Below are 14,258 nucleotides of genomic sequence, written 5' to 3'. Positions count from 1 at the left end.
CTCCCCGCAGACTGCTGGTACCGCTGCGGCATCTCCTGTTCCCCACACAGTGCTTTGGGACCTGCTGCTTCATTCATTTCTTCCCTAGCGCATTCCTGCTCCTGGCGCACGAGTTCTCCCAAACCCCTGCCCTGTCTGTCTCTGTACAGTGCTGGTCCCAAACTCATCTGCATTCTTTGCTATTCTGACAGTTTCTGCCCTCTCCCAGGAGCTGTTCACTCTCTCATCTACATCTAACAGCAGCTGCTTCGAGGCCCCGCATAGCTCTATCATGCTTGTTGGTGTCTGGTCTAATTTCCTCATATTCTCCTCTTGCTGCCTCCTTTTTCCCTAAACTTTTCTCTCCCCATCTCCTTTGCATACTCCAAGTCCTGTGTTTGTCTGTTTGGCTTCACAGTGCTGCACCCCTTCAGCTCCAGCCTGTGATGCACTCTCATTTCTGCATAAAGGGGTACTGCAAGCATCCATGCTCACTGCTGAAACATCTGGGCTCAAAAAGCACTTTTTTTCCTCTTTATCTGTTTTATCTCCAGTGTCAAATGGGGTCTTAATGGATGGGCGGGTTTGCATCAAGTTGGCTCTGCTGTCTGCAAGCAGTGAGAGTCTGAGTCATGCTTCAACCACGTAGAGATGAGTCAAGGCAGGTGTCTGCTTCATGAGCCATCAGCCTGAAAAAGCAGCCTTTGCCCAAACAAAGCAAGCCTTTATGGCATTTGTTCAACCCAGTTGCCCTGAGTGCTATTCCTGGGGCAACCTGTGGGAGAATTTTTTTATTCACGTTGTGAATCTCGTCTCCTTTCCCATCCTTTAGGCAAACCTGTTTAGTATCTGTTGTGGTTTAGCATCGTTTACCTGGTCAACTTTATATTTGCAGTTATAGGTAAAAGACAGGGGATAGAAGGAAAAAAAATTCATTTTGTGAAGCACTCTGCCAATCTACCATGCCATAAAATGAGAAGCTTTGGTGTAACAGCTACAGCGTAGTTATGTAAATGACATAATTTAATAATGATTATTAAATCCCAGCAAGTTTTATTTCTTTTCCTCATTATTGATGGTTCCCCTTGATAGCAAATGGCAGGGTGCATATCAAAATTCATTTCTGTGGAGACACCGCATCACTTGGGCTGCTTGGAGTGCAGGACACCTTTCAGGCGCAGGTGGAGGGTGCTCAGCAGACTTGTTAACTCTGCAAGAACAAATGTTATCCATGAGGATAGAAGGAAGGGGAGAGAAAACTTGCACAATAGCAAATATTTAATTAAAAGAGCTGCTTGGGCTGACTAGTTGTGGCAGCAGCTGCTTAAACAGAGATCAATGCTTTAAATAACTGCAGCTAAATAAAAGACGGAGGAGAGTGGAATGGAAAGCTCAAAGGGCATGGGCTGTAATTGCAAAAGAAGTTTTCATTTTTACATTGCAGCGTCTTTACCAGCCTTAAGCAACTTCCCTGCCTGTTTGGAAGACCAGGATATCCACAAGCTCTGAGGGTTTTACGCTGCTGCCAAAGAGCAGATAGGAGAGTGTGAAGGCAGGCAATACATCACCCGCAGCTCCTGCTCTCCCATGCTTTAGACACACTGGCTCTAATGAGGAAATCTCCCACTGGCTGTTCTGCAAAGTGGAATAAAACAGAATTCAGTAGCTAGAAGATTTGCTCCTTTCTCATGTTCCCTGACAGAACTACAGAGACAACCCTGCTCGGGGGCCTGCGGCCACTTTGGCCTCACACCCTCATGCCAGGGAGCTGCCCTGGCCACAGGCACATTTCTGCATTTAGTAGCAGTCTCTTGGTTAGTCCTCTTTGCACCTTCTTAACCTGGCACACTGTGGTCTGCACCTCTGAAAGATCCCTGTTATTCACCTAACACAAAATATTATTTATAATAGATCAGCATTTCTCAGTTGATGCCCAAGAGCATCTCTCAGGCTGCAAGATGCAGTTCAGCTATAGAATAATTGATGTTGTTTACGCCAAGGAGGTGCACATGATGGACACACCAAAGGTGTTGGACAAGCAAGAAGAGCACAGGGTGCAGGGGCATTTCAGAGACTCCTAGAATCATAGAATGGCTCAGGTTGGAAGGGACCTTTGAAATCATACAGTTTCAACCCCTAGACTTCACCCAGTTTCACCCACTAGACCAGGTTGCCCAGGGCCTCGTCCAACCTGGCCTTCAACACCTCCAGGGAAGGGACATCCACAACCTCTCTGGGCAGGCTGTGCCAGTGCCCCACAACCCTCTGAGTGAAAATTTGTCTGTGTTGGGGGGAGCTGCTTGAAACACTAGGACCTGTAAGAAGTGAAGCCATGCAGCTTGGCTCTCCTGTGCCCTAGGGAGCTTTGTGGGCTCAGAGGCAGCTGCAAGGGAGCATGAAGAAGCAGAAGTCAAGTCAGAGACATTTGAGAATAAAGTGCATGAAATGTCACGTGCAGTGCTTGTCTTTTTAATAACTGACTCCTCTCTGCGGTTTTCTGAGTTGTTTTCTGATCAGCATTTCTAAGGTGCGTAGCGAGATGTTATGGGTAAGGATTACAGGGCAATAAATGGATCTATCTATGTGGTGCAATGCAAATGAGATGAAAAACATCACAATTAACAGTATTTATGATTTCTTCAATTTTTAGAGAAAAAGGTGCCTAACACACACAGTGCTTATAGAAGCTCTGTGCAAAGTGTACAATACAGTTTTCATGCGCACAACATAGGAAGTGCTTTTACCCAATGTGCATGTAATTGATTAGTACAACTTGTTCTGAAGAATATCATGTTATGGGCTGAATGAGTAATGAAGGCCACGGTTCTGCATTGTTATTTAACTTTAAGATTCTCCGTTCTCCTCATTGTGTACCTAGGCACCTTAGTTGGATTCAAATCTGGACGAAGATTTTCTGTGTTATCACCTGAAAATAATGCAGTCACTAGAAACTGGTTTTCTCTGTCTTCTCAGTAGTGAAAGGGCTGATGAACATGGATCCAAAAGAGAAACAGAATTAGTCTTTTTCCTTTATTTCAGAGCTGCTGCAGATACATTCAATATATTGTCAGCTAACTGTCTTCATTTTAGTTGATTGATGTCTTGATTCAGTACTCCGAACAAAGGCATTAATGGAGAGAAGTAACTACTGCAGCTAAAAACTCCTCTGGTTGTAGAGTATGACAGTAGGAATGATGCATGAGCAAGTGCAGAAAACTTTCAGTCCCTGCTGCCCACGATCAGAAGTAATCCTCACCTTATCAGCAACCCCATTCCCTTGAAAACCTCGATACAAAAGATTTCCATTAACATAAGCCATCAAAGCAAAATGATGACCTGATAAATTATAATATTATGCTATTTAGTAGAATATCTCAGGCACTTCCATTAAGATTATGAACTTCTTTCTCGGTGGAGATCCCAGTCAAAAACTCATTCCATCAGTTTCTCATGTGCCTCTGAAGAGATCATTGTGGTAGTTCTCCTTTGGTTTTAGGATTTGATGCGTGCAAGCTCATGGGATTCTCCTCTTGGGATCTAGTGAGCACACCTGGGGCAAGAGAGGGACAGTTCACCTGTCTGGGATACATCAGAAACAATTCATCCCTAATGAAACAAGTAGGAATAATTGCTGCTTGCTGCTGTTTTTAGGGTAATTCCCTTGCAGTTAAATACCTTTTTTTCCCTGTGCACATTGTCGCCTTGCTACAAGCGCAGGGAACTCTCAAGTAAACATGGCCCCATGCTGTGAAAATCACTACACAAAGTGGGAACTTCATTGCTTTGCAGTGGTTTCTGTCACCATCAGGTGATTTTCCTGCCACGGGGATGGCCCCCATACCACGCGCATGCCACACTCTTCACACAGCCCATTAGCTCCTGGGTGCTGTAAATTTCCCCCCTCTTTTACTACCTGATAAATGCAGCCTTTCTCCAGTAACTTCCCATCAGGAGACTGGGAGAGGGATGTGCTGATTTACCCAGGCTTTCCAGGGGAATGAGCAATCTCATTAAACCTTGGGGCTGCAGGGGAACTTTGCAGTGCAGGACCCTGCCCACACCTCCAGCCCACCAGGGCTCTGCAGAGCCCCTGGCCTGAGCTGGGTGTCGAGGTGAGGCAGGGATCCTCCTGAAGGCATTGCTCTGCTATAAGGCATTTGTTGCTATTGTCATGAGAAAGCTAATGACTTTCCTATTGTTCTCCACTTTGAAACAAGGAGAATGAGTGTGCGAAAGAACAAAGTGCCTTTGCCACAAATTCATTGTGAAACCAGGAGGATTTGCATTGCCTCCACTCAAGGAGGCTGTCTCCTGCAGTCTCATCTGAAAACAGACCACAACCTGCTTTTATGTCCTTTGTGCCTGGCTGACATGCCGTCATTTCCAGTCATTCAGCCCTGGTGCTACTGTACTTTGTTTTGGGCTTCATGCTTGACCTATGAGCTGAAATGCTAATCACTGCTGAAAATTTTGATTAATATGAAACGAGTTTCAGCCAGAAATGTGGTAAGCTCATTTAGGACATGTTGTGTCTCAAGTTTAAAATAATAATAAAAAAGCTTCAGACTATGGTTTAATTTTTAACCAGCTGGTGTGCTTTCAGCTATATCCCCAAAGCTCACATCTCTGCTGCTTTGCTACCAGCACGGGGGAGTGACTGTCACTGTGTGTCTGTGGGCTTGTGAAAAAGCCATGTGTACACCATTCCTCCCTTACAGCTTTATCTGCTGGTGCTGGAGCAAGCACGCTGATTCCACTGGTTAACAACTACTGAATAAATGTATGGCAATGCCTTTAGGAAAGGGTGATGTAACAGATATACTTGGGGGGTTAGACTGCTGTTACCTCTGTAAATGTGTGCATCTATAAAGCCAAGAGCCTTATTTTATGATGGCTTGTACAAGTATTATCTAAAGCGTGCTTTGTAGTGTGATGGAGAAATATAATCTAAAATTACAGTAGGATATTTTGAATTTAATTTTAACTTTAGATATCATAAAAAATTGCTAATCAAATCATTGTAGATCTCTCAGAAGTTTGTAAAGTATTTACATAAGCAATTTATGCTGCAGGATGTAGAATGTAAAGCTCAAGTACACTATCTTAAATCCAGATTTTCCCCTGAAAAAAAAGAGGTTGCTGCCATAGTAAAACTAGAAGAAGGCTAGAAGGAGTTAAGTGCAAAGGTGCAGATGTGTTCCTACTCAAGAAAGGACCAAGTTCACGCCTATAGACTTAAACTCACCTGTTACAGGGAGCTCCTGTGCTCCTGTGGCTGGGAGTTGCTGCTCCTGCCCTGCACAGAGCGTGCAGGTCCCCATTCAGCTCTGCCCGGCCCCTCTGGGTCCCTCAACTCGTAACTGTTAATTTTCTGTGTTTTCTTGGCTCTAAGTGCCTAAAATAATGAGGGCTATTCTGCAGTCCGCAAGAGGAATGTTTTTATGGCAGGCCATAAAAGTCTGTGTTGCATGTCCTAGTTGCTGATGTTAGAGGATGGGAAGATGTGAGCGCGAGGCAGCAATATTCCCTTGTCCTCATGCTCTTGGCTGTTCCCCAAGGCTCCTAAAAACTACACGTGGCAGTTGACATAGAGCGAACCAGGTGACCCACTTTGAAAATGAACTGTGGAAAGAGCCCAGAATGAGGGACTCATTGTCTCAGGTGATGGGGATCAAAATATATCATCAATTAAGAAAAAAGTTACTTAAATTTGTGGAAGATAGACCTGTTGGTAGATGTTATGGATGAAAGTTTAGGTGCACCACCTGTCTCAGAAGGTCATCCTACAGCTGTAGGAAGCAGCAGGATGCACGCACCTGGGGAGCAGCGCTCTGCAGTGCTGCTGCTGACCCTTGCAGGTCCCATCAGCTAGGCTCAGTGGTGAACGTCACCACTCTCCGTAAGTTAGTGCACAAGCTTTTATTTATTCACATATTTAAGAACATCCATAATGGTAGCATTTGGCTATGGGGCATTTAGATTTGTATGTGCCTAGTTGTAGGAACGACCCTATTACCAGTTATCTTGATTTCCTTGTATGTGCCATGTCCATGCTGTTAAAACTAAAGTTTAATGATGTATTTAGTATAAACAACATACTGTTCACAGTTAATACTTATTTCTTTGCTTATGACTAAACTGAACTAGGGATTGATTTCCACTCTGGGTTTTCTTCTGAGCTTTTATTGCCCCCACAGGCCTTGCAGGGCAGCCACCTTCTGAGTAGGCTTTGTCATGAATATCCGCAGCTGCAGACAGGAACTTTGTTTTCAGCCATTGTGTGATTTGTATCAATTCTGGTGTTTTATCAAATGTTCTGGGTCTTAAGCTTGCTCACACAATTTTCACAGAGAGCAAATACAGAGGTGGGGAGTTTTATTTAAGGTCGCTCAGCTTACGTTTACAAATGATCTTCTGCAGGGCCAGGTCAAGTTCAGTCAGCATTAGGTTCGTTCAGCAGCCAGACCTAAATGGGTACTGATGTATTATTTATTCAGTTTAAATACCATCCATTGCCCAGTTCCACACTGGTTGCAAAACCAAACGCTTGCAGACTTGAAGGGAGACATCCAAAGTGCACAATGGAAATGTAAGCAATAATTCATTCAGATAATCTTAAGTTACATGAATCATATTGGTAAAATGGCATGAGGGAATCATTTTTTAATATATGTTTTTTAGAAAAGCCTGAAGATCTCACATTCATAAATGCCTCTATATCCTAGAAGTGAGGCTTTGCATTGACAAGCAGCTACCAACAAGCAGATCACATGTACTGATTAGAAGCCCATTTCTGTAGTTTTCAGTCATTGTGTGCATGTATAAGATGTGCAAGACCTTAAGAAATATGATGCTTGTACTCAATGATTTAGTAGTACAGCTCTTCAGCTGCTAGGTATACAGAACAAATTAAATCAGAGCTGTCAGGTGCTGGGCAATTATAAGGACAGAATGATGACCAAGAGAAAACATTAACCATTCACAGCCAGCTTGTAAATGGTTTGCGAGCATAGGGTGTGATGTGCAGAGACTTTGGGAGAATTGCATTTTACGATTTTGCTGGAAACAGCTGGGAGTCGACAGGGAACATGCAAAAATGGTCCCCTGTGGGGAGGCGGTGGGACAGGAGACGCTTATGTACGGCACTTCCCAGCCCCACCTTGCCAGTGAGATCATGTCTGGTGCTCCTAGCTGCTGCCTGGTTTCTCCTCCAGCTAAACAGCACCTGGCAAGCCAGGCTCCCCACACCCCTACTTATTTCTTAAATCTTTGTCCCAGGGAAATTCATGGTACTACTTACACTGGTTCTTGAATCATCAGTGTTACTCCTGCTTGTCTTGTGTAAAATGTTTCACAGCCTTGCATGCGTATTTCTTCAATCTTTATATGCATTCTGTCACATTTTTAGTTTTTGTTTTGGGAGGTTGAAAAATCTAAAGACTAATAGATTCCAAATTTGGGAAGGTACAATAGCTGAAATCATGTTTGAAACACTTTTTCTAAAATAAAATTGAGACGTTGTCTAAGTGCACTGAAAGCTTGTACTTTACTTGTGCTGTCCAATAATGTTCATAAAGTCCTTGGCAAGATAAATAATGCTCAGGCTCCTCTCACTAACCCTCCTGGGAGTGAGGTTGCATCTAAAAAAGTCTTCATGTCTATATGATACAGCCTAGTACTTGCTTGGGAAATATTTTACCACAGCAGGAAGACCCTTTCTGATTTGGATGATTACTTTAATCACCTCCAGAATTTGCATCATGGACTACTTTCCTGAGAAGTAACAACTTCCAAAAATAGGTTACTGCTATGGAGTCTGCTGACGGTTATCTTCTCACTGCTACGTGCACTGAGACATCCAAAAACTTTTAAGAGAAAAGCCATGTATAACATTGACACCTGAAGTGAAAGGATGGATCCTTATGAATATTCCTTCTCATCCTTTCCAAATATATCCAGACACATGAATGAGTCTGCAGGCAGTGTTGTTTTGTTGTGTTTTGTTTGTTTTGTAGCACTTTTTATTTCCCTGAAATACTACAGCAGCATAAATGTTGAAGTTGTAGCATTACATTTCAGGTTTCACTAGCATAAATATCAGCCGTTCTCAGCTAACTAGCGAAGCAGGGAGGTTTTGTTACTCAGGGCATGGAGAGCACAGAGGTGTGTCTTCCAGCCAGTGGGATTTAGATGATGCTCTGGATGCCAGAGGGTGGCTTTGCCAACCTGGTGGGAGGTGATAAAGAAAATCGGAATCTAGAGAAGCTGCTGGTCTTCTGAGATGGGGGAAGTCTGTCACTCAGGCTGGGATTCTTTTTTTTTTATCTGTGACTGTATCCAAGAATTAGAGTACTTAATTAAACTCCTGTGCTATACAGTCACTTATCTTGCAACATATGGTCTAATTAAATAACCAAATTTTAATATCTCATACCAGGAAACTTTTTTTTTTTTTTTTTTTTTTTTTTTTTTTTTTTTTTTTTTCCCCAGAGTTTTCTTCTGCTGTTCTGTGACTGGAGCCACCCCTGAAGGCTGTAACTTCTAATTACCAATAGCTTTTATTTAACAATCTTGTAATATATATGTCACTGAGAAATTAAATTTGATTCTAGCTAATGAAAAGGTCACTTCAAAAATGTACCAAATATTAAGCTGTGGGAATTCAGTACTTTCATTAATATTTGCACTGTACAGAATTTACACAGCAACTAAATCTTGCATATTTTAAGAGGGAAACAAATAGCTGAGATTGATGCCTTTTTTAATAGTACAATGTAATTTCTCTTGGAAGCACTAGACCCCTAATCTGGGAATTTTGGCTGTCATTCTGCTACTGTTTATGAGCAATTTTAATGCAGTAATTACATGTAGGGAAAATTGTTCACTAGGTTTATGAGATAAATGGAATTTATTTATTTATTTACTTTTGCTGTTTAGTTGTCCAATATTTGTATTGTGTGTTTCTGAGAGCAATGGTATACAATAATATAATCTGGAACTGCATCATTCCTTACAAATACTGATATTTTGAAAGATTCGCTCACTGTAAGTAAAAGGCAGCTCATTAAACAAACAAATGAGCTGTCCTTAGAGCAATCAGTATTTACTATTAGCCAAACAGCACAGTAAATAATGAATTGCAGGTAAGGAACTACAGATAAGTATTTGCAGTGAATTCAAATTACTTGACTTAAGCCTGAGGCTGACGGAAGAGGGAAACATAGGGAGGAGGGGGAAAAGGAAAAAGGAGAAGGGATCAGTAATGTAATGTTTCTTGTAGCATTCTTGTTTGTTGTGCTGAGGAAAGGTTTTCTCCTATCAGCTTTTGCCACCCCAGTGCAAGGGATGCTGCAGCTCACTCCTAGGGAGAACAAAGGAGAATTTGGGATTCCTGGAAAAAAAAAAAAGACAGGTATCCAACTCAAGCTGCAGGGCTGTTCCAGCTCCCTGCAGAGCAGAGCTGTTGTTTTTACCAAGGTCAAGATTTTGCAGGTTTTTATTTGGCATATACTGGCCCCCAGGAGAGTGCTGTGCTTTGGCACTACTGAGACCGAAACCCGCCCCTTGCTGCCAAGTTCTTGTGCAGTTACCTCATTTATTTCTCCAAATTGCTTAAGCAGATAAATTGTTCATTTGCTAGGAACTGGCACAAGATGAGAAATTTTGGTTTGGGGTTTAATAATCATAGGAGCGAAGCATTGCACTGCCTGTTTGGGTATGTGGCAGTGCTCGAGGCTGGGATGGATGGGGGAGCCTGGGAGATGGCTGGGGTCAGTGATTTAGGAAGAGACTGAGGGGTGTTCGGGTGCTGGAGGTGGGAGAGAAGGTCTGTGAGTTGGTGAGGGAATTGGCAATTTCAGCTGAGCTGTGGGCCTGAGGCTCAGTGGGAGAGCCAAACCGTGACTGTTGTACAAAGCACGTGGTGCCTGCTGGCCCTGTCTGCACATCACCCTAAGTTTGGTTATTGGCTTGATGAGGAATGTCTCCACCTGTCCATCCGCTGAGGGCCATCATATTTTTCCTTGAGTTTAATCTGTACAATGTTTTTTGCCATTCATGTGAAAGGAAACTCCCCGTTCCTCGGTCTGCAGCCATAGCAAGCTGCCTGCCTTCTGCAATGTCAGCGGCTGCTGCTCTAGGCCCCAGAGCGCCCGCAGCATGTGGGGGAAGAAGAGGACCATGCTGCCATCAGTGCTTCACCTGAGCAGCAAGCCTGGTCGGACTTCTGTGAACAGAAACTGCAGCTGTGTGGCTGGGGGATTGCTGTCAGAGCTTCTGTGTCACTGTAAATTCCAGAAGTAGATCTGGGCCTGAGCGCTAGGAAGTCCCACGTGGGCTGAGGCTGTGCAGGCATCAGGTATCGGCACCTGGGGGAGCTGGGTGTCTCCAGCCATGTGGGCCCACCACACACTGGGCTGCAGCAGGGAATAAGGATTTTACTGGGCAGAGCTTTGGAAGGGCCTCTTCCTCACAAGTCAGGAAACTAGGACGAATCAAGCCAAAGGAAATTTCTACTGCCACAAACCAGTGTGCTGCTGCTACTGGATGCTATCTTAGCTGCACATAGTGGGTCCCTGTCCCCGTCTGTGCTGTTCCTCTCTGCCCAGCAAAGCACTGAGCAGATCAGCCAGCTTCTTCCACCAGTGAATGCTTGGTGCCTAAGATACTTATAAGACATCTGTTTTTTAGCCTCATTTCTACACAAATGAGGATTATGGGATTATCATGTCTGTCTGTTGCCCTCTCGTTGGCCAATTTCAATCTTAAACCAGGGATTTTTGTCTCAAAGATGTTGATTTCCAGGGAAGGTTGAAGGAATAAAAGTTATCCTGGTAGCATACTATGCGCTCATTAATATTTCACCAAGATATTGCAAGTGGTGCTCATAACTGAAACCCTCCATGTTCCTACATTTCTAGGGCTCTCTCTCCTTTACTCCTCTGTGAGTTGCACTTAAACACTCATTAGAGATGAAATTTTTCTTCTTTGGCTGGTGCCTGGCAATTTTGCCTTGTAATGCAGAGCCTAATGATGTACAATGGATTGTGTAAAACCTACCTGCAGTAGTTCTGGGATTATAGAGCAAAAGTGGAGTTTTCATGCTCTGGTCCTTATTAATGAACTAAATTGGATTAAGCCTCCTTTTTTAGACATAAATGAAAGATAAAAGACATGTGAGATTTATGAGTAAGGTCATTAAAGTACTAAATTTCTCTCATTAGGTCTGTTACATTACTTTCCAACTTGCACAACTCTCATTAGTAAAATTTATGAACTGGAATGATTACAAATATACCATGTTTTAAGCCATACCTGCTTTTAATTGCAAAGCAAAAAATAATTATAGTTCTGTGCTATAATTGATATGTACCTTTTTTGCAAGTATTTTTTGTTAGAGATTTAATGTAGAGCCTTCCCAAAGCCAGGGGGTGGGGGGAGAGGAGAGGAAACAGTACCACTTTGTGCAATTTAGCTGCAAATCCTGAAGCATTGCTTTAATTTAGTAACCTCGTTAAAACCAAGTTAATATTGCAAGCTAATATGGCTCTTTCTTCTCCTTGCTAGACGTCCAATTTCCCATCCTTACATCTGATTTGAATTGATGGTGAGAGGAAGCATAAGGTATCTCTCATTCTGTTTGGACTCCCTGTTTACTGAAGAGTGATGGAGATGCTATTACGCACAAAAAGGATCACCATATGCCTGTTTTTCTTTGTACTGAGTTTGGCAGCAGCTATTGAAATACCGTTATCAGGTGAGTTGTAGCTATTTCCTGAACACTTTGCTGTTTTGTTTTGGTATCCTATTTTTTTTTTTCATTTTTACCTTTCCCTGAAGAAAAAAAATATTAAATCCTACTTTTCAGTTGTTTCCTTTTGAATTTAATTCTGCCATAACATGGCCTTTGGGAAATCCAGAAGTGATAAAAATATAAGCCACTTTGTTTGGTCTTGTTTAAATGCAGCAGTAAACTTGTCTAATAACATCTATCTGATGTTCAAGATCCAATGCACTATTTAGCTCCGAGGGTTCTGCTTTGTCCTTCACGTAGATTCCTCATTTTGGCTCTAAATCTCCCTGAAGCTGGGTTGGTGTACACACAGCCTTATTTACTTGTCTCGCAACCTGCCATTTCAGTCTGAAGAAGAAGCAGGTGTATGTCTCAGGGAGTACATTAGTCCCCAGAGAAGAATTTCCTATGGCTCACATACCACCCTGGGGAGCACTGGCTTTATCCATCTCTGACAGGGAAGCATTCAAACTGCCTGTTTAACATGGCTGGTGTGTGTTCGGTACATGGGAAATATGGGATAAGGCTCGTATGGGACAACCCCATGAAAGCCAGTGGGATACCAAAGCCCAGGGGAACCAGGAGGATTACTGTTTGCTTTTTGGGTACAACAAAATTCAACAGTATTGGGTTTTGGATGAACTATGCTGAGGGAGAAGGAAACGCAAGCTTTTTGCAGACTTTTGGGTGCTGCAGCCTCAGAGCAGGACATGGACCCTCTGCAGTGCGTTGCTTGGGCCTGCTGTGGGCTGTATGCTGCCAGGAGCCCTGGCTGCAAAGGAGATGGTTATCAAGCAGGTTTGTAGCATATTTTCCTAAAGCTACCTGAACTTGTTTACCAGTGAAGTAGATGGAAGTGTTTTAGAGGAAGGTGCCACAGTGGCTCTTGGTGTTCGAGTAGAGCAGAAGTGGAGCTGGGACTGAAAAGCGCAGGACAAACTGTCTGGGCAACCACTGTCCTTAAGTACCTACATGGGACACACACACACACACACACACACACACACAAACATCGAGCCCTCTGTGCTTTAATGAAGCACTTTATGCTTTAACAAAAAGGAATTATGGCTGATCTGTGGAGCTGGTGGGTTTGGAAGTGCTTGGCTTTGAGACCACATGGTATGGTATGATACCCCGGATACCCCGGTTTGCTTCAGCTTTGAGCTTCTTAGGCTTAAAAGAGAAACCAAAGATGTTAATTTTCTTCACGGCTGCCTATAACAATATGATGATCTTATTATCCCCTGCTCCACAGCAGGGTGCATCCTCCTTTCTGCAGCTCTGTTACACAGACATTTGCAACACTTTAATTTCCTTAGGAAAAGAAAAGTTAGTGAAACATCACTGCGTAACTGCGGGACTGCTAGTGGCTCGTCTGCTCTGGAGGGTGCATTAAGTCATCCGTGCAGCCGATAGATTTCCTTGTAATTTTATCCAGGATGGAGACAGAAGTTTGCTAATTCATGCATATGTATCTGTGTCTGTAAATCTGTGTATAAAAAAAAACAGCTATTAACTTCACCATGGAATAAACAGGAGGCAAGATAGTGCTGACAACCAAGATATTCATACATGTGTGGGCTTATTTCATGGGGGATATTTTTGGGGTGAGTTCTGCCTCATAATTTCTTACTGAAACAGGTTTCCATATGGTGAAAGCCACAGGCTGTTGAGTTGCTGTGTTTATAAACAAGTGTGTGGTACACGTTGGGAGCTGCACTGTCAGGCATGCAGCTGGTTATTGAAAGGTCAGTCCTGCTGTAGCCCTAGACTCCAGATCTGATTTGGCTTTGGATTTGGCATTAGCATGGCCCAAGGTTCTCTTCTCTGTCTGGATGGGATGGTTATACATGGAAGCAGACACCAGCAGTGCTCACTGAGGGCATGACCAAGTGCAGTCAGTGCTCCAGCTCATGCTGCTGAGGCATAGAAGTGTGCAGATTTGGGAGCAGAGTGCTGTCAATGCCAGGAAGATGATGATCGTCATCCTTTATTTAAAGCAAGCCTCGCTCTTTGCAGCAGTAAGGCAATTCTGATATTGTCCCTTTCAAAGAAAGACCTTCATCAGTTTTGCTTGAAAGGGATTTAATCTGCTGCCTCTTTGTGTTCAGTTGCACAGCTTCCAACAATCACGGAGCAATCTCACACCCAGGTTGCCTACCCATTCGATGAGGACTTTACAATTAAATGTGAAGCTAGAGGAAATCCACAGCCCACGTAAGTACTGCTTTCACCTGGAGAACTAAGTAGAAATTGGGTTTGCTTTTAGCTTTTTTCAAACATTATTCATTTTCTGAGGAGGAAAGGAACAGGTGGTGTACAGGAACTGGCTCGTAATTGCAAGGTGAGGTTAAACTTTGTGTTTCCATTTAGACCATTGAGCCATTTTTTTGTGTGTGTTTTTGTTCTGTTTTGTTTTTGTTTTCTTCTTTCACTCACTACATGATTAGATATTAACACGCCTTTTACTTGTTAGGTGGTGTTTCAC

The 14,258-nt window shown here is 43.1% G+C and overlaps 1 protein-coding gene across 11 annotated transcripts in view; it reads left to right on the top strand.

Annotated features, from left to right (window-relative positions):
- CHL1 (cell adhesion molecule L1 like) overlaps positions 1–14,258 on the top strand; it is a 153,579-nt gene that overhangs the window by 58,750 nt on the left and 80,571 nt on the right. For all 11 annotated transcript variants that reach the window (XM_084531343.1, XM_084531350.1, XM_084531347.1 and 8 more), the window contains 2 exons: positions 11,545–11,734; positions 13,882–13,987. In XM_084531343.1, coding sequence (XP_084387469.1) covers positions 11,644–11,734; positions 13,882–13,987 — 197 coding nt within the window. In that variant the 5' untranslated portion in view covers positions 11,545–11,643. The remainder of the gene's footprint in view (positions 1–11,544; positions 11,735–13,881; positions 13,988–14,258) is intronic.

The sequence above is a fragment of the Aythya ferina genome, assembly GCF_964211825.1.
Source record: "Aythya ferina genome assembly, chromosome: 10".
Taxonomy (NCBI): domain Eukaryota; kingdom Metazoa; phylum Chordata; class Aves; order Anseriformes; family Anatidae; genus Aythya; species Aythya ferina.
Note: the sequence above shows the minus strand (reverse complement) of the source record. Positions and strands in the feature narration are given on the sequence as shown.